Genomic DNA, 20,337 nt, shown 5'->3' with positions numbered 1-20,337 from the left:
TGCCCGTGGATCAGCCAAACAGGGAAACTCCATGTGTCCACATTGCTCCACATTAGCTGTGGCTAACGACATCTAGCAACAAGACTGCTTGCTGTTGGTCTGACCCTTGACGCTCAGAAGAAACGACTGGTATGCTATGGGTCGAGAACGTGTGTGATAATGTTGTTGCTCTTTGTGTGCAAGGTGTTTTTGGAATAAATGCTCTGTGCCTGTCTCAGTCAACTCAGCCATACCAAGCACGTCGTTAGCTACACTGTGTGCCACTACTGTTAGCCTGTCACCTAACCGGCAGCTCAACTCTGCTCTGTGCACAGCTGGAACGGTTGCAGTGTGTAACCTTCATCTGTGCCTACACAGCTGCGGTGCCCCCCATCCCGTTCCCGGCCTCTCACGCTTGGGTTGGTTTGCCTCTCCCATGTCGCGGCATTTGTCGTGCGTACGCCACCTGTGAGCTGTGAGGGACTGGGTGGCTTATTATGTTGGCTCGTGGCAGGTAGGTCTGTGCTTGATGGTACCTTATGGGCCCAGTGAGGCGTTGACTCATCCTGCTTTTATTCATCACTGAGAACCAAGGTCCAGGGAGGCTGCGCCTATACTCATAAAATCTGGAGTTACAGTACGTAACTACCGTTCTATTTTGTATAGGCTTCGCCCTCTAAGGCTATTGCTATTGGGTTAGAGGCGAAGCAGGATGAGTCAACACCTCACTGGCCCATACGGTACCACCAAGCACAAAACCCACCTGCCCAGAGCCATATATGAGCCACCCAGTCATCCGCTGTCCGCGGCATTGGTGTCAGTTTGTACACAAGCACCGATGGCGTGACATGGGAGGGAGGGGACTGACGCATGTGTAACAGTCGGGCAACTGGATGGGTGGCCCAGCAGCTGTACAGAAGCAGGCGGGGTCACGACAGCAACCGCATCAGCTGCGCACAGAGCAGGGCCAGCGCGAGCACCAAAGGCAAAGTCTTATCCATTGCACCTCCCTCTCGCTGCGGATGGTTGGTGAACGTTCCCTCTAGCTGGATGAATCCTGATGCTCCTGTTTTACGCATGATTCATGTGCTACTTGGGGATGGCCATGACAGTGTTGGAGACCTAGATTTGAAATTTTGAGCACTGCACCAATTTATGGTTCATCTACATCTATATAAAGCAAGGGAAATAACCTCTTTTAATGAGGTGAAAAGGTCCCACGTAGGCCACATGAGACCTTTTCACCTCAATGATAAATTATTTTTAATTCAGTTATAAACTCCTAGACTTTAATAGCTCTTGTGTTTCAGCAGGTTTTCTGCTCATGTTCAAAACTTTCTGCGCATTCAGAATATCTCCCATAGTGTTCTCTGACATATTACAAGACTAACGTCATATTTTGATGAGAGTTCATAATATTTTTATTCTAGCTGGCCTCTACTCTGCTGTGCATTACGTTATTGATCCGTTGGTATATAGCCCATCCCCTTTAGACCATTAGACCAACACAGTTTGGGACAGCATGCTGCATGTGAAACCAAAACCAATGAAAAACACTACTGATCAGGCAGATAGGCCTATTTCACCACAAATAACTTCAGCAGCTCAATTACAGTAACGCGAGTAAATGTAATTTGTTGCTTTCCACCTCTTTATACCACCATACTAAAAAAGGCACTATTATAAAGACTCAGAAACAAACACATTATCTTTCAGTATGGCCTTCCGCAGCTTCTGCTGTAAAATTGTCTGTCTCTATGCAGTTTTGAGGCAGTAGGTCTGGGTGATGCTACAGTGTTTGAGGGGCATGCTCAGTGTTTTTTCTGCTTTGGAAGCAAAGAGAGTTTCCCAAGCCACCTGTGTCATCTTCCTTAACTGAAAGCTCCTTAAGCAACAAATAACCATGAAATCAATAGAGGTTTTTTAAGGATACCTTGTGTGTGAAGGTGTAATGAGAAAAGCTGATAGTGTGTACAAAATGGAAATGTTCTTTCTGTAGGTATCATGATTATTCAGAGCAAATTTAACAGAAATCCAGCCAAAACCAACAAAAGTGTTAGTCAAGGGAATTTGTGCATAATAGTGGCGCTACGAAACAATGAGTTTCTCACTGAAAACGTTAATAAACTCTTCTTTTGACCACGAACATCCCTATCAAATTTCATGCAGATATGGTCAGTACCTGTAAAGATACTTGTTCTGGATGAAAAGTGTTATCCAGTACTTCTGGACCACTTCCACCCTGCAGCCACATGCATGCAGGGAAAACACTGACCGAAACCTACCTGGACTACAGACTCTCCAATGGTGGCATCCTCTGACACCACTGCAGTGTAGAGGTCACGGCTAAACATGGGTGCATTGTCATTGACATCTGTCAGGTTGATGTTCACTGTAGTAATGGCACTCAGTGGTGGTGCCCCGCCATCACGAGCCTCCACTGTCAGGTAGTAGTCTCTACAGGTCTCATAGTCCAAAGGCTGGGCAACTAAAATGGCTCCTGAGAAGAGAAAAGGAACAGAAATATGCAATTGGATGAATGTATGAATTAAAATATCATAGGGAAAAGATGTTCTGAAGGTCTACTGTCAAATGAAAAATGGATCCATTGTGGTGGCTAGTTGAAGGAGTCATCATCTATGTATGTAATAGTGTCAACAAACACCATGAGTCAAACCAACAAAGAACTGATGTATTAATAAGTATTGTGTGTATCAAAAGCACTATATTGCCAAATGTTTTAGGACACCACTCCAAATCATTAAATTCATGTTCCAATCACTTGTCCACAGGTGTATAAAATTAAGCACCTAGTCATGCAGACTGCTTGATAGTTCGTGATAGTTTGCCACCTGTGAACTAAGTCCATTTGTGAAATTTCCTCACTACTAAATATTCCACGGTCAACTGTTAGTGGTAAACAGACTCGGTGATTCGGATCAACAGGAACACGAAATCACAGAGCGGGGTCAGCACATGCTGAGGCACACAGTGCGCAGAAATCACTAACTTTCTGCAGAGTCAACAGCTACAGACCTCCAAACATCGTGTGGCCTTTGAATTTTTATTAATTTTACCTGATGCTTTTATCCAAAGCGACATTTAAAATTGCTATATGTCAGAGGTCCCAGAGGTCCCACGCCTCTGGAGCAACAAAGTGTCTTGTTCACACCAAATGTCTGTGTCTTATCCACTGCTCCATCACCACACTATAGCTCAAAAACAGTGCGTAGAGAGCTGCATGGAATGTGTAGTAAAGATCCTCAATTTGTCTTTATTCTTATTCACTTCCTTTAGTTCCTGTTCTTATCACTGACTGGCTCCCACTTCCACCTTTCAATCTTACTAATTGACTTGATTGAGTTCACCTGTTCACACTATATCCCTTTCACTTCCATGTGGGGCGGCAGTTCTGGTAAGACAAGTTTAATTTTTTCTCTTTAGTTTTATCCTATGTTTATGTAAATACTCCGTACTTGTATAGCGCCTTTCTAGTCTTTTCGACCACTCAAAGTGCTTTTACACTACATCCACACACTGAGCCTAAGTGCTCAAACGGAAACTAACATTCACACACATTCATACGGAATCGGGGTTCAGTATCTTGCCCAAGGACACTTCGACACGCAACCAGGGGGAGCCAGGGATCGAACCGCCGACCTTCCGAGCCGCCATAGGTTTATGAAAACTTAGTTTAGATGTCTGTCTTTCTTATTTCCTTGAAAGTGAGTTTAGTGTCTAATCTTATGTTTGCTTTCTTTCAGATTGAACAACTCATGTGTCTTTTCTTTCCTGATTATGTTGACAAATGCATCACCTAAATTGGAAGAAATAAAACGTTTATTCAGAGGATATACCAAGTTTCCTGGTTTACTTCTACGCATTCTGACCGATGTGTCCCATTACGATAGTAAATGTACCTTTTGGAACCTCCTACTTTACAGAATGGGTTTCCATGGCCGAGCAGCTGCATCTAAGCCTTACATCACCAAGTGCAATGCAAAGTTTCAGATGCAGTGGTGTAAAGCACGCCGCCACTGGACACTAGAGCAGTTGAGACGTGTTCTCTGGAATGACGACTCACGCTTCTATGTGGCAATCGGTTGGATGAGTCTGGGTTTGGCCGTTGCCAGGAGAACGGTACTTGCCTGACTGCATTGTGCCAAGTGTAAAGTTGAGGGAGGGAGGTTATGGTGTGGGGTTGTTTTTCAGGGGTTGGGCTTGGCCCCTTAGTTCCAGTGAAAGGAACTGTTAATGCTTCAGCATAAGACATTTTGGACAACTTCATGCTCAACACTGTGGAAACAGTTTGGGGATGGCCCCTTCCTGTCCCAACAATACTGCGCACCAGTGCACAAAGCAATTTCCATTAAGACATGGAAGAGCAATTTGGTGTGGAGAACTTGACTGGCCTGCCCCTCTATCTGATAGAACATCTGTGATGAACTGGAGTCTGCCAGCCAGGCCTTCTTGTCCCACGTCTGTGGCCGACCCCACAAATGCGCTTCTGGAAGAATAAAAAATTCCTATGATCAACCTTGTGGACAGCCTTCCCAGAAGAGTTGAAGCTGTTATAGCTGCAAAGGGTGGGCTGACTCCATATTAAACCCTATGGATTAAGAATGGGATGTCATTAACCTTCATGTGCATGTAAAGGCAGGCAACCCAAAACTTTTGGCAATATAGCGTATATTCCTCTGTGCCATAGAGCTCCATCGTTGTCCTCCAAGCACCAGTTTATTTAAGGAAATGAACAATAAAGTATGATGACACAAGTATTGTAGGCCTCAACTCAGACAATGATGGAAACCCAGTACCGCATCGAGGTGGACCAAGCTGTCACTAGGTGTTCGATGACAGCAATGATCAACAGAGCCAAAACCCAGGCACTCATTACTGACTTCTGAAGTAGGCCATTTCCCAAAACAACCATACAAATAAACTGCAACCCAATCACCATCACTGACTCCTTTAAATTCCTAGGAACATACATTAGCAATAACTTGAAGTGGACAACTAACACTGAACACATTATTGCAAGAGCTCAACAAAGACTTTATTTCCTCAGGTAGCTTAAAAAATACTGGATCAAGCAAGCAACTCCTTGTTCTGTTCTACTCCAGTATCCTTGAGTCCATTATTACATCATTGATCACAGTATGGTAGCACGGACAGCCAAACAAAGAAAAAACTACAGCGGACTGTCAACAAAGCATCCAAGTTCATTGGCGAACCGCTGCCATCAGTAGATTCCCTCTATACACATCGGACTGTAAAGCAAGCAAAGAAAATCATCTCCAACCCCTCACATCCTGCTCAGCACCTTTTCCAGCTCCTTCCCTCAAGGAGGCACTACGGGTCACTCTCCACCAAGATCAAACGCTTCACAAATAGCTTTTTCCCCATAGCCATCAGGACTCTGAACTCCTCTGTTTAGTTTAGTTGCCCTCTCATACACTACGCATCTTCATTTACCCACTGTATTTTGTATCATTACATGTTGTGAAGTGTATTTTCTATTCGTTATTTGTATTGTATGCACGTGATGCAGAGCTTAAACATACTCTACTATGTAGTATGTATGTATAATACCTCCATTGTTGCTGGGTTTTGTCCTCAGGTGGTGGTTTCCGGCCACTATGCAGGACGGGCTCACTTAAACTGAGCAAGCGATTGACCAACAAAATAATTATAAACTAATTATATTGTGATCTTATATGTATACTTGCATCTGCTTGTAATTTTAGTTTTGCTGGCTGCTCTAGCTCTGGTGATAACAAAGTTACACCACTGACGAATGCCGACAAACAAACAATACAACATGCCGCAGAAGACCAAGAATATCGATGGCACGGCGACAGCACGGGAATGTTGGAAAAATGTGAATATAGAGCAAATGTGTCCAGCGATGACTTCACGGACACATTAAGCAAGCAGATTGATATTGTATTTCAGGACTCACAGTGACTTCAGACTCGAGGTTCGGGACTCAACAATGTTTATTTTTAGGAAACGTCTGATGAGCTTGCTGTTATTCCTCTCCCTCCGTTACCTATAACCTTCCTACGTAACACATAGTATCAGATGCGCGTGGCCACACGTACCAGAGGACAACAAACAATGGCAGCTGCTGTGCCATTCATCATAAAGTTTGGCTTCAAAACTTCATACAATGAGGCCCAAACAAAGAAGAGCTTAACGCAAAATAGGTTAGTAACCTGTGGTTAGTAAACATGTTTAGCTCAGCATTGGCAATCTAACATTAGCTTGCTTCTTGCTTTAGTTACGACCTACAGGATGTTAACTCCGACTGTTGCTCGTTATGAAAAGATGAATGAACGTTTACTTGCCAAACTTGTGGTGGTTGATCAACCTAATCATTTACATTCCGCTGGCTGCCATCACGTTAATTATTAACATCGGCTGCAAACAGCTTACAGGTTTATTGTTGATCATGTAACGTTACAGTTTTATTTAGTTATAACGTTACACTGGTTTGAGAGTCTGGGGAATGTGTTGACTTACAGTAGTTAATAAGCTGTCATTAGTTGCAGACGCATTGTTCATTAGGCTACATGGTTGTACTCTGTGATAAACAGGTTACAGGATCATGTAATGTTGCAGTTTTTTTTAGTTAGCTTTACACTGGTTTTGAGAGTCTGCGGGGTGTGTGGACTTACAGTAGGCTAGTTAACAAGCTGTTATTAATTGCATTGCACATTACATGGTTGTGCTCTGTAAGTGAAAAACAGGTTACAGTTACAGAATTCTTTATAGCTATGCAGCCTGGATTGAACGTAGCAGGTGATACAACATTCATTATAACCACGAGAGACTTGAGACTTGACTTGGACTCTAGTTCAAAAACTTTAAACTTGGACTCTAGCTCAGTGACTTGAGATTTGACGGACTCAAGCTCAGAGAAATGAGATCAGCATCACACTTTGTATGGGCTTTGATTTCATAAACTGTAAAGGAAATCATGGAGCACCTGAACAACATTGTTTTACACAGAATTTCCCTTCAGGGATCAATAAAGTATTTCTGATTTCTGATTTTAATATTGGTGGGGAGATAAATTGTAAGCTTTTTACATCTGATAAGCTGAAATATACAAAAAACTAAAATAACGTGTTCATTTTACATCTTAATACTAGAAGTCTGAATAGGCATCATGATGGTCTCTGTTTTGGCTTGTATAGGCAGTAGTTTTGATGTAATTGGCTGTAGTAAAACCTGGCTTAATGACGCATCATACGTGGATATTCTTAATCTCGATGGTTACAAGCTATATGACAAAAACAGATTAGGTAGACCAGGTGGTAGAGTGTGTCTATATGTAGATTCAGGACACTCCGTAACTATTTGTGATTACCTCAATATTGAAGATGGTGACTCAGATTCACTATTTATTGAGATAATTGTAAAAAACGGTAAAAACTTCATTGTTGGAGTTATTTATCGATCTCCAGACTCTGACCTTGACATTTTCAAAACCAAATTAGATGAACTTTTATGTCTTATAAATAAAAAATAGTTTTATTCTTGGGGACTTCAATATTGATATCTCTAAAGAGGATAAGGCAAAAAATTATATTAAGTCTTTTAATTCTTACACATACTATAAATACATAGGGAAGGGATAGGGTACACTAGGGTAACGGAATCCAGTAGATCAATCATGGACAACATCATTACAAATATTGACAATGCTAGTATTGATTCAGGTGTAATATTTTCCGTCATTAAAAGATAATTTTCCGACTGATTTTCTGAAAATTTTAACTGAAAAGTTAAAATTATAAATGGTAAAAAGTTTTTGAAAATCTGAAAGCCCAAAAATTGGGAGTCAGTATATATAACTTTAAAAATCCAGACATTGCCAATAATGTTTTAATTAATGAGATAACTGACTCCATTGATTGAACAATACCTGAAAAGAACATAAAAAAGTGGTGCTGTAGATCAGAAAGTGTGGCTTACCAGGGGTATTTTAAAATCTATCACAACAAATAACAAAGTGTATAAGCTTTATATTAAAAATCCAAGTGATGCAAATAAGGAATCATATACGAAATATAGAAATAAGCTTACACATGTAATACGAATGGGTAAGCAAAGACACTACACTGAGCTTATAAAGACTGCTCAAGGTGATCAAAAACGATCCTGGGAGGTGCTCAATGAAGTCCTTAGCCGTGGACACAAAACCACTGTGCCGACATCAAAACAAAATAAAATATCAGAAATGCTAGTAGTGATCTTGACAGTGTAGATAGCTTTAACAATCACTTTATCTCTATAGTTAAAGACCTTTCCAACAAAATTGGACAACCAAAGGGTGCTACTTTCACACAATATCTTCAAGGCAATTATTTGAATTCATTATTTTTTAACACCAACTGACAAAAATGAATTTTGTAAAATCATTCTGTCAATCATTATGAACATGGAAAGTTCCCAGACAGCAGGGACAGAAGGAATCTGTAGCAAAATTCTTAAAACTGTTGTAAATGAAATTGTGTAGCCTCTTGCCTACTCTATTAATCTTTCTTTACTTTGTGGGACTGTGCCCAAAATGACAAAGATTGCTAAAATTGTACCCGTCTTTAAGTCGGATGATAAAAATAACATGAACAATTACCTATCTATATTGCCCACTATCTCTAAGGTATTGGAAAGAATTGTAGTATATACTAGACTTAGTGATTACTTAGAAAAGTTAAATATTTTTGTTCTATCACAGTGTGGCTTTAGGAAAAAGAGCTCCACTTGTATGGTAATTCTTGATCTCACTTAAAAAATCAATGACGCTATAGATAAAGGTGACTGTTGAATTGATTTATCCAAAGCATTTGACATTATTGACTTCAAACATTATGGTGTCAGAGGAACAGCGCTCAGCTGTTTTAGAAGTTATATATATGGAAGGGAGCAATATGTACATATGAATGGCCACAGATCTCAAAATAAAACCATCGAATATGGGGTCCCCCAGGGATCCATCTTAGGGCCACTCCTCTTTTTACTGTATATAAATGATTTTGCAAATTCCACTAGCATACTACATAAAGTATTTTTTGCAGATGCTACAAACTTATTTTTATCTCATAAAGATTTTTATACAAAATAATATAAATGTAATAAATTATTCTTAAATATAAACAAAACAAATTACTTAATCTTCCATTATAACAGAAATCGATAAAATTTTGACCATGCTTGCAGCAAAAGAAATGGTTCAATCATTGAGAAAGTGAAGTCCACAAAATTTCTGGGGGTACATCTTGATGAGTTCTTAAACTATAAGGTTCATATTGATGAATTGACGAAAAAATCACACAAAACACTCATAACTCTGTACAAGTCTCTATTGAGCATCACCTAAATTACTGTAATGTCATATGGTGCAATACTTTTCCAAGTTACCTAGTGAAATAACAGATTTACAGAAGAAACTTATAGGTGCCATTTCATGGTCCAAGATAAACACTCCCATTGATTTTCTCCTATTTTCTAAAACTACAGTCTTCTTGAAGCTAACAGAATGTTATATCTTTCATAATGCCTCTATAATGTATTATGTAGTACATATGCTTAACAACAGACTATGTGACCTTAGCCCTATGTACTGCAAATCTTATCTGTCAAAGTTTCTCTTTATTGCATATTTGCCTATTTACTTAATGATAGACTGATGCAAAGATTTCTCATTTTCTTGTCTGTTTTGTTTAGGGACCACTGGGAACTTAGGATTAGGGTAGTTTAGTTTTTAGGGTTCTATGTAGGTAAATTTTGAAATACTGTAGAGTGCATTTGCTCTACTTAATTGTAATATATATTTAGATAATATCTTAATACTTTGTGTGTTGTCTGGTCCCCTATGTACAAGCTTGAGATAGCTTATATATATAGGGTGTCCCTATTCACAAAGCAGTATTATTTCTATTATTGTACTTGTAATGTTGTTGTCATGAATAAAGTATTGATTGATTGGTAAGCCACAGAAGGTCATTGCTGACAAGGCTGGCTGTTTGCAAAATGCTGTATCACAGCATATTCATGGAAAGTTGACAGGAAGGCTAAAGTTTGGTAGGAAAAGGTGCACAAGCAACAGGGATAACTGCCTTGAGAGGATTGTCAAGCAAAGTAGATTTCTGAACCTAGGGGAACTTCACAAGCAGTGGACTGAGGCTGGAGTCAATGCATCAAGAGCCAACACGAACAGATGTGTCCAGGAAATGAGCTACAAGTGTTGTATTCCTAGTGTCAAGCCGTTCCTGAACCAGAGATAACGTCAGAAGTGTCTAACCTGGGCTATGGGGGAAAAAAATAATTGAACTGTGGTCAAAACTGGTCAAAAATAAATTTTGCATTTCATTTGGAAATTAAGGACCCAGAGTCTGGAGTCCAGTGTGAAGTTTCCACAGTCAGTGATGACTTCAGGTCATCTGCTGGTGTTGGTCCACTGTATTTTATCAAGTCCAGAATCGATGCAGCGTCTACCAGGAGATCTTGGGGCACTTCATGCTTCCATCTGATGACAAGCTTTATAGAGATGCTGATTTCCTTGTCCAGCAGGACTTGGCACCGGCCCACAGCGCCAAAACGAATAGTACCTTGTTTGCTGATCATGGTTTTACTGTGCTTGATTGGCTAGCCAACTCGACTGACATGAACACCATAGAGAATCTATGGGGTATTGTCAAGAGGAAAATGAGAGACACCAGACCCAACAACTATGAAAACAACGTGGGCTTCCATAACAGTCTCAGCAGTGCCACAGGCTGTGTGCCTCCATGCCACGCGGCACTGATGCAGTAATTTGTGCAAAAGAGCCACACCCAAGTACTAGTAACTTTTCTCTATTCTCAACTTTTCAGAATGTCTTTTGATGATTTTAATTTTTCAGAATTTCTGCATTACACATTTTTTATTCTAATATTCTCATATTTTGAGATACATATATTTGATTTTGATCAAGATTTAAACGAAAATCACTTTATGTGGAATGAATCTAGAATGTATGAAAGTTTCGCTTTTTGAATTAAATTATGGGAAAAAAGGAACATTTCTAAAAATGTAGTAGCATATCACAAATCAGCAACTATAACAATGGCATAATGGCCTCTGATGCAGAAGAGTTCAAGTTAGGCTTAGCCTGCACGCAGGTTAGACACCTAACAGCTAAAATCCACTGGCTACGGCGCATTACGGCTGTGCCGTGGTTCCCGGAGCTAATCGCGGCCATTATAGTCAATGCTCGTGAGTCCACCAGACAGCGTGTCCCAGAAGCGGCTGTCCACTCTGCTCCACAGAGAATAGGTAGTAGGTTTATTTTTGCTGCTACCCACGTCAAGCAGCACAGAGCAGATCGAACCAGGCAGGAAGGCAATTTTCAAAATAAAATACCCGGTGGAGACTCCCGATCGTAAAACAACTATAAACACTGTTTAAACGGACACAAAAGGAAATTATTTAATTACTTAATCATAGTAGAAGCACAAAATGCAAACACTGATTACCAAATCAACATAATCTAAACATGTCAGCAAACATGTCAGCAAAATCGAAAGGGCTATAGCACTACAATTGGTGCAAGGTCTGGGACATTTTATTAGACAAGCAAGACAAAGAAAATGTAGAGAAAGAAATGTAAAGAGCAGTGAGAGAACACGAGAGAAAACTAAAAAGTTTAATATTTGTTTCAATTTTCAGCATCAGTCCACTGTTGAGGAACAAGTGTGGGTCCGCTTTGAGGGGGCTGGGCATCCTCGCAACCTGTGAGGATTGCACTGTCGGGTCGGGTACTACTGCCACTACATCCACGTAAACCAGCTAAATATACAAAAAGAAAGCTTTCTGATCGTTTCTGAAAATATCTAAACTCCTGCATTACTGACTGAGACATCCATCATATCTTTATTGTTTATTAGGACTTCATTTAATGGCAACTGCTATACTGTGTGATTGCAGAGAAACTGACATAAAAGTTGTCAGTGACCATCAGTGTGCATCATCAAAACATCATGACCTGGTTGTCAGAGGAAATCTGGATCTCTGCTGTTAGTACAGAAGGTATAAGCTCTGGATAAAGTGATTTGGAGTCAGTGTTCAACTAAGCAGTCACATTCTGCAGCGACCACACAACAATTAAGTAAATGCAACAGCAAGCAGCTGCCAGAAGAATTCAACAAGCCTGACTTTTTGCTAGTAGCTTTGTAACGGCTTGCTGTTTTTATGTCTGTTAAACTGGAGATCATTTCATAGCGACCATTAAACTCTGAGCTACTGTTGGAAAGAGGGACAAGTATCTCTCCCTCTCCTACAGTATATGTTGCATAGATTGGTGATCCAATGATCCAATCCATGATCACAGGGCTTTACACAGTATTTTAAAACATAGGTCACTTGATGGTGTCCACCTGCAGCATCCTGTGGTAAAGCATCACATTGTGGACTGGTTCTGCTGCTCTTTTGGTCTTTTACTGAACATTTAAAGTCTACAGTGAAGTGTACTGTACAATGTCAATGCAGTGTGACATGAAGTCCCATCCCAAACAATGGTGGGTTTACCTGTGCAAAGCAGTGTGTTAAGTTAAGTTGTGTGCCCTATAGTGATATTGTACTAACATGACATAATACATTATGGGACACTTTCAAATGACCTATAGCTGATATAGCCAGGAGGCCTATTGGTAATTAAATCCCCTAAACAAATTATTATTAACGCTACCTGTGTCCTTACACTACACATTCAGAAGACACGGAGCAACATAATCATCCCATCAGATGATGCCATGTTTGTGTCTACCTGATGAATATAAGTTAATTAATAAGAAGTCCCTTTAGCTCTGGTATGGGCTTCACTAGCTCCTAAGAAAAATATCTGGTTGTTTAATGTTCCTTTCAGCTGCCTGCTGTAGCTCAAAATGAGGTTGATGAAGATGAAGATTGCAAACTGTAAAACCAAAACAATGAGGTAAAAGAGGTTGAGATACACAGCACTGAGGGGAACTGCATAGTTGGTGATATTTCTCCACGGGTTTGTCACTACAAGCAGCATTTTTCATATTACACATAGGCATGTGTATATGTATAGAATTTAAAACTTTATCATTTTTGCAACTGCTTTGTTGTATCAGAAAACACACAATGCAGAACACACTCACCGGTCAGCGGGTGGATGTGGAACTTCCTGTGCTCGTTGCCTGATCGGATACTGTAAGTGATCTCAGCATTGGTCCCGATGTCCTTGCTGGCAGCATAAACTCTCAGAACCTCTGTGCCCACTCCCACATCCTCCGGCACTGTCGCCAGCTGATCACGGCGCTCAAACACAGGCGGGTTGTCATTGATGTCCAGCACAGTAATTGTGACATTGACCAATGAGGAGAGGGGAAGCGGTGAACCCTGGTCAGACGCATGGACTGTTATCTGATAAGCTGGCTGGACCTCCCGATCGAGGATGCGTTCAAGGACCACAATACCTGAGGATTTATCGATGGAGAAGGAACCTCCTGCAGAGTCGGCCAGAGTGTAGACCACCATACGGCCCAGGCCTGTTGCAGAGCCAGAAGAAGAATACTAGGTACACGTCCAGGTACATGTACACTTTTTTCTTTGGTGCCTTTTTTTTATTAAATAAATGAATATATATATATATTTAAATATGCAGTTTAGCTTGTTTTGGTTAATTTTGAAGAAATCTACAGATGCAAACCAATGAAGGGTAGTAGGCAATAAACAAACATGATCTAAATGTGTATTTTGGACTTTCCCTATTGAGTAAAAGAAGACATGGAAGCAAAATAGACCAAAATCTCAAAACAGTAATAATTTTGATCATAGACTTCTCATCTAATAAGTAATGGTGGGCACCAAATTTTTTATTGCGATTAATCGGATGATGATGATGATGATGATGATAAGTTATGCGCAAAATTGAATAATGAATCCTAAAGTAGTGTATTGCGCACTTTTAATTTAAATTTACATGTTATTGCACTTTTGTGTATATAGCAGTACTATATACACAAAAGTGCAATAACATATAAGGTGCTTTTTACCAGTGGTATTCCCTTTACACAGCAGCAATAAAATTTTCTTGTAAATCTAATCAAACATAAACCAAAGCTGTTTGCCCTTTGCCAGGTCCTTTGCCAGGTCCTTACCTTTTATCTAGCTTGTTAAAACAAGTTAGAGTCCAGAGCCACGATCAGAACATCATAACAGGCTCATCAACAGATTAACAGATATAAATCTGTTTTCTTGTTTTTTTTCTGAACAGGTAGCAGAAACATTTTCCTTTTATCAGGGAGCAGCAGCAGTCTATGTTCAGTAGTAAGTGTCCCTGCTAGAGTGAGGTGAAGTGGTCGACAAGGCCTAGCGACAAGCGAGTGCGTTCCCGTGAAACTGTTGCAGTCATGCTTGCCTTACGCACATACCCACCCGCTGCTGACGTTGAATTGTCTTGAACATTTTGTATGCAACGCGGAGCACAAATCAGTGGAAGAGAGACTGATCCTCGCTGTTTGTGAGTTTCCAGAATCTATTTCTGTTTACTAAATGGGACATCAACAGGAGGTAATTTGCATGGCAGAGCATTCCCGCAAAACTAGACGAAGGTCTATCAGGTAAAGTTATGTAGCCTTAAATTTTTACTTTTGTAGCGCACAGCGTGCCGTTTACTCGTGGAGAGTTTGTCTGATCACCGGAGCAAAGAGGAACCCCGTGGGGCCAAGCGACTACGTTGTGATTTTAAGAACATTCCTAAGACCAACATCTTCCCCAGTACTAACCAGAATGCAGTGTGTAGCTATCCACTTCGTTATGGCATTCTCCTGTGACCCATGGTTTGACTGGATGTGTATTCAGAACCAGTGAGCAACGGACTTTCAAAATAATATTAATAAAAACTGTGTTAACGTGCGATAAAATAATTGTTGTCGTTAATTAATTAATGCAATAATAACGCGTTCAGGTGGCCAGCCCTACTAATAATTATACATTCTATTAGTTTGTTGTATGCTAATAGATCTTTGCATTTTACAGCCCTCCCTCAAATGTTACACTAAGTCAATGTCACCATTAGTGTGTGTGTGTGTGTGTGTGTGTGTGTGTGTGCGCGCACACACAGTAAGTGTAAAATAGCAATAAAAATAATAATGTATTTGATCAGTACATTAATGTATTTAGTATTATGTTGCTTGGATGTGTGAAGCTGAAGGTATTCTCGCTTGTGAAACAAAAAGTATTTTAATAATTAATTTTAATGTCCCTCTCCTTGCTGCAGTCATTTATTCTAAATATATACTTGAAACTAGTAGCATAGAAAACCTGCACATTGCGGCATCGTTTCCTTTGCTGTTGCCTGCTCTTTGGGATAAACCTAGTGAATACTAAAGAAGACATCTTGAGTATGATACTATTGTGTGAGTGTGAGGGAATTAAAAAAAATTGGTATGGAAGTTAGAGTTGTGTAAATGTATTTAACATTTTGTTGTAAAAAAAAATTAAAATAATTATGAGAAGTGCCCTTTTTTCACTTGAGCCCCTGCCCCCCAACATGTCCTGTACACATCAGAGGTTTAAAGGCAGTATACTTCCAACAAAGCGCTTGCTGGACCATGTAACTGTGTCTTCAAAGACACAGTTTGCTTCCAACAAATTCTGTATGTTTTTGAAACAGGCAATCTGACAATCACACCCAATTATGCACAGACTGAACAGGTACAGTGGGTACAGAAAGTATTCAGACCCCTTTAAATTTTTCACTCTTTGTTTCATTGCAGCCATTTACAGAGAGATCCTGGAAGGGGTCCGAATACTTTCCGTACCCACTCTATGTGGAGGTGTGATAATAGGCAGGGTTATGTACTTTTGTCTCGAACAAAGTTTGCTTTTTTCATTCTTTACACAACTACTTCTATAATTTTTCACCTACAACAAGTGTAGCACCATGAATGTCTCCCGAAGTGTGCTCCCGTTATCCCCATTTTTCCATTTATCAGATATCTATTAGTCATTTATTTCTCCGCTTCTCTCTCTTTACTTATTGGATATCTTTGTGTCTTTCTGTCTGCCTCTGCTTCCATTTTATGCCTGTCTGTCTTCAAAATGAATGCACCTTATATTTTATGAATGTTTATTAAATTTAAAGCACTATTTTTAATAGTGGTAACACCAGTAGTAGTAGTAGTAGTAGTAGTAGTAGTGGTATCACCTTCATCAGGGTCTATGGCCTGGATGCGGGTGAGCAGGGCTTTGGTGGCAGTGTCTTCGTAGACGCTGGCAGTGTACTGTGATAGTGTAAAGATGGGCGGGTTGTCATTCACGTCAGTCACTACCAGCTGCACCTCAGCACGACACCACCGGCCACCACCATCAGTTGCTTGAGCAAACAGTCTGTAATTGGGTGTCATCTCACGGTCCAGAATCACAGATGACTTGACCTCACCTAGACAGGTTACAACAACATGTGAAACATTAAGAGATGGAGCCATGAGTTAAGTATCCACAGGAATAAATGTTTGAGCAATGTGATAAGCTGGTGACTTGTGCTGCTGCCTTTCACTCTATGATGGATTGATTCAAGGTACAATTTATGCACGCTTAGCGAAAAAATGTTATGTACTAAGTTCTGTTCCAAAAGAAATGTACTATATCCGTGTTTTCAAAGCCACGTCCATACCAGTGTCCGGGTCCATGCCGAAGTCCTGGGATCCAGGACCATGTAAAGAGTACTGGATCCAGGCACTGATGCCTGCATCTTCATCTGTAGCTCCAACCCTCAGCAGCACACTGCCGATGGGGAGGTCCTCTGGAATGGAGGCAGTGTACACAGCCTGCAGACACAAACATAAAGCGAAGACCCGGTCATTGGAATGACACGACCCTATGAAAGGTTGACAATGGCTACATTAACAGTAAGCTGAGTCAAATAAATGTAGGAGGCTAAAGCTAACAGCCATTTTCCAACGTATTTAACTGAAACCATGGATGCATCTGTCCTTTGAAAAAAGCAATTTGAGGTTTTATTCCCCACCTGGTCACAGATGGGACTGTTGTCATTGGTGTCTATCACTGTCACCTCCACTGTTGCTTGGGAAACAAAGAGCCCATCGCTAGCAGTGACATTGATGGTGTATAGGTTGCGATCCTCCCTGTCCAGTGGCCACTTCACATACATCTTCCATTCACCCTGAACCAGACCCAGTGCAAACACACCACGATAGTTCCCACCTGGATCACACAGACAGACAGAGAGAATCTAGTGAGATACAGGATCAGTAAAAATATTTTAGGCCTACATGGAGTTTGTGACTGATTTCCCAAAAATTTTCATTAAAGTAGAGCCTTCCTCTTTGCACAACATGATTGGCTGCTGGCAGATTGATTCTGAAAAATTAGTTTTGTTGCACGCTTTCATTTTTCATTTTAGGGTTAGGAAAGATATCAAGTTGTGTATGTTATGTATGTTTATATACATTTACAAAAAAGACAAAGATTTCTTTACCAATTGCACCCATAGAAGTAACTTATATAAAATACCTGTAATTATATGATTAGTGTCTGCTGTATGTGGACAGTACAGGGAAAGTAATGTTGCAGTAGAGGATAAGGCTTAGACAATAAAACTGAAGCTTTATGAGAGCACTGGGTGGCTGCTGACCCATTTCAATGGACTATCAAGTCAGGAAGACAATACTGTATATTACTGAAATATTCAGAAACATACATGCACAAATATATTACAGTATAAGTAATGTTAGCCTAGTTAGCAAGCGGATGGAAAAGTAGCCATCATCTGTGTTTGTTGGTCCCATCACCCTCACTTTGCAAGTTTTGGTGGTCCCTCATGGGTATCCTGCATACTTCCCTTCAGCTCAGCTCACCCAATTTGTATGTATACTGACATTCAATCACATCAATCAAATGGAAATAATAATACTTTAATACCAGGTGTAAATACAAAGGCATGTAATCAGTTGTCATTATCTTTTCTTTATAAAATGCATCTTGGCTCATAGTTGAGAACAGCAAAAAATAGTTTCAATTATAAAGAGCCTTGCAATTTTTTTTAACCAGTTTCAACATGAAATAATTTGAATTTCAACAGATCAGCAGCAAATTTAATTTAATATGATGCCACTTGAGAAACATAATTCAGGGTAAAAGACCCAGCACCTGAGAATAACTACAAAAATACAACAATACTGAAAGCAATATGTTATATATTAAGGTTTTAATATTAGTACTCTAGAGCAGTTAGTTATATTTATGTCCATGCTGTGATTCTGTAGTAGTCCTGTAGAAGTGGCTACATTTCTTGTGCCTGTGTAGTGACACATTAGTGCATAACTGCAGAAGTGCTTTGTTTGTGAATGTGTTTGTTTAGGGCCTTGAGCCTTTATTATAAACTTCTTAATCTTTTTAAGCCATAGTGGGAGATTGACCATCTGGTGACCTGGTGCAGCCAGAATACTCTGGAGCTCTTAAGACAGTGGAGATGGTTGTGGATTTCAGAAAGAGCCCGGGACCCTTACCGACACCAACTCTCAAATGAACCATATTGCTTGTATGTGTGAAACTTCTTTGCAATAAACCTGATTCTGTCCAAATGAAAACTGATCTAAACACTACAAAATTCAGAACTAAGAAATCCAAAAACCCAGCAGCAGCCTCCAAATCTTTAGTGTTTGAATTCCATGTGCAAATACTTCAGTCAAACACAAAGGTGAATTTGACAGGCAGGAAACAAGAATGATTACAGCATGTCAGTAACAATGTGGAAAAAGGCAATAAGTGGGAGGGAGATAGTGAAGGTCACCCTGAAATAGATAAAGGGATAGATGTATAATCAGAAAGACCAGCTGACATACTGACATCACCATCCGTCGGCTCTACCAATAGTAGGCCGAAAACAAATAAATGTGCATTCACACCCAACCTCTTCATTGAAAATTAAAATGAAACTTTTATAGACACATATTTTCACAGCAAGAAGGTATGTTTCTCTAGGTTCTTTCTTGATTTGATGCTGCACTTTTCATATTGCATAACATTAAGTGGTTCTCTCTTGAAAGTGAGAAAGGGCACACTGGTCAGTATTTTCAACAGCTTGTGTTTCCATTTTCCCCCCTGACATTTCTGTTATCTATATCTTTTATTCTTTCCCTCTCTGCACTGTAGCAGCAGCTCCTCCTACGTCTCAGCTGTCAACTATAAGGTCACATCACTCACAAGTCTGTCATTCACTCCAGCAATCTGGCTGATACTCATTGCAGTGCCATTAGGAGAGGGATTCTCTTCCTATTATGAGTCATTTATTAGCTGTCTATCACCTTTTGGCATGTTAGTTCTCTGTCTTAGTTTTCCGGGAGTCCTAAAGTCATTACCTTCTATTCAGTTCTTTAATCGCCTGTCAATAAGTCACAGCATTAAAAATATAAAATATAAAGGTGAGTGTGAAATAAGCATAGAAAATGCCCCCACCACTTTTAAATGAATTGTGTGGCAGCATTTTGGGTTTGCGGTGGAAACGCTTACAGAGTGCCAGACAAGACACAAACAAAATGTAAGTAACAATTCAAAATGCAACTAGATTGACTTTCAGTCCAATAAAAGACTTCACCTCGTCTTGTTCTCGTGAGCCCAGTAACGTGTGTCATCACACTCCTAGTAATTACCAATTTCAACCTCCAAAAATGTTATGTGATTTTGAAGATATTACACTAATAGTAGAATATAATATTGTATAAATATAAACGTGGTAAGTCCAAGTATAAACGTTTATTACCTCATCACGTTATTACCCCATTAATGTCTCCAAATTACCATTTGTAATCCAAATATTGTACTGATACAACTAATTGTATTGTTAGAAGGTTACCATATTGTTCCCAAAATATTACAATGATATCACTAAATATTAAAGTAAGAATGATTTAAAAAAAATTTTTTAATGTTAACATTTATCAATAAACAAAATGCAAAGTGAGTGAAAAATATAAATAAAATCAATATTTGGTGTGACCATCCATTGCCTTCAAAACAGCAACAATACTTCTAAGTAAACTTGACCAAAATCAGGGATTTTCTTAGGCATATTGTCAGGTGTATGATTAAAAAATTGTACCAAACAGGTGCTAATGATCACCAATTCCATATGTAGGTTGAAACAAAAGCATTAAGTGAAGCAGAAACAGCTGTGTAGGAGGAATACAACTGGGTGAGGAACAGCCAAACTCAGCTAACAAGGTGAGGCTGCTGAAGACAGTTTACTGTCAGAAGTCAACAAGACACAGTAGTTACACTGCATCAGCAAGGTCTCTCCCAGGCAGACAGGGGTTTCCA

At 39.8% G+C, this 20,337-nt stretch overlaps 1 protein-coding gene across 5 annotated transcripts in view; it reads right to left on the bottom strand.

Moving 5' to 3' along the window:
* fat3a (FAT atypical cadherin 3a) overlaps positions 1-20,337 on the bottom strand; it is a 322,007-nt gene that overhangs the window by 70,876 nt on the left and 230,794 nt on the right. For all 5 annotated transcript variants that reach the window (XM_038693326.1, XM_038693323.1, XM_038693324.1 and 2 more), the window contains 5 exons: positions 17,027-17,223; positions 16,673-16,826; positions 16,205-16,438; positions 13,152-13,541; positions 2,265-2,479 (listed from right to left, as the gene is read on the bottom strand). In XM_038693326.1, coding sequence (XP_038549254.1) covers positions 2,265-2,479; positions 13,152-13,541; positions 16,205-16,438; positions 16,673-16,826; positions 17,027-17,223 — 1,190 coding nt within the window. The remainder of the gene's footprint in view (positions 1-2,264; positions 2,480-13,151; positions 13,542-16,204; positions 16,439-16,672; positions 16,827-17,026; positions 17,224-20,337) is intronic.

This window comes from Micropterus salmoides, unplaced genomic scaffold (genome assembly GCF_014851395.1).
Source record: "Micropterus salmoides isolate LMB-PRFRI ecotype aquatic unplaced genomic scaffold, ASM1485139v1 Ms_hic_scaffold_3, whole genome shotgun sequence".
NCBI lineage: Eukaryota > Metazoa > Chordata > Actinopteri > Centrarchiformes > Centrarchidae > Micropterus > Micropterus salmoides.
Note: the sequence above shows the minus strand (reverse complement) of the source record. Positions and strands in the feature narration are given on the sequence as shown.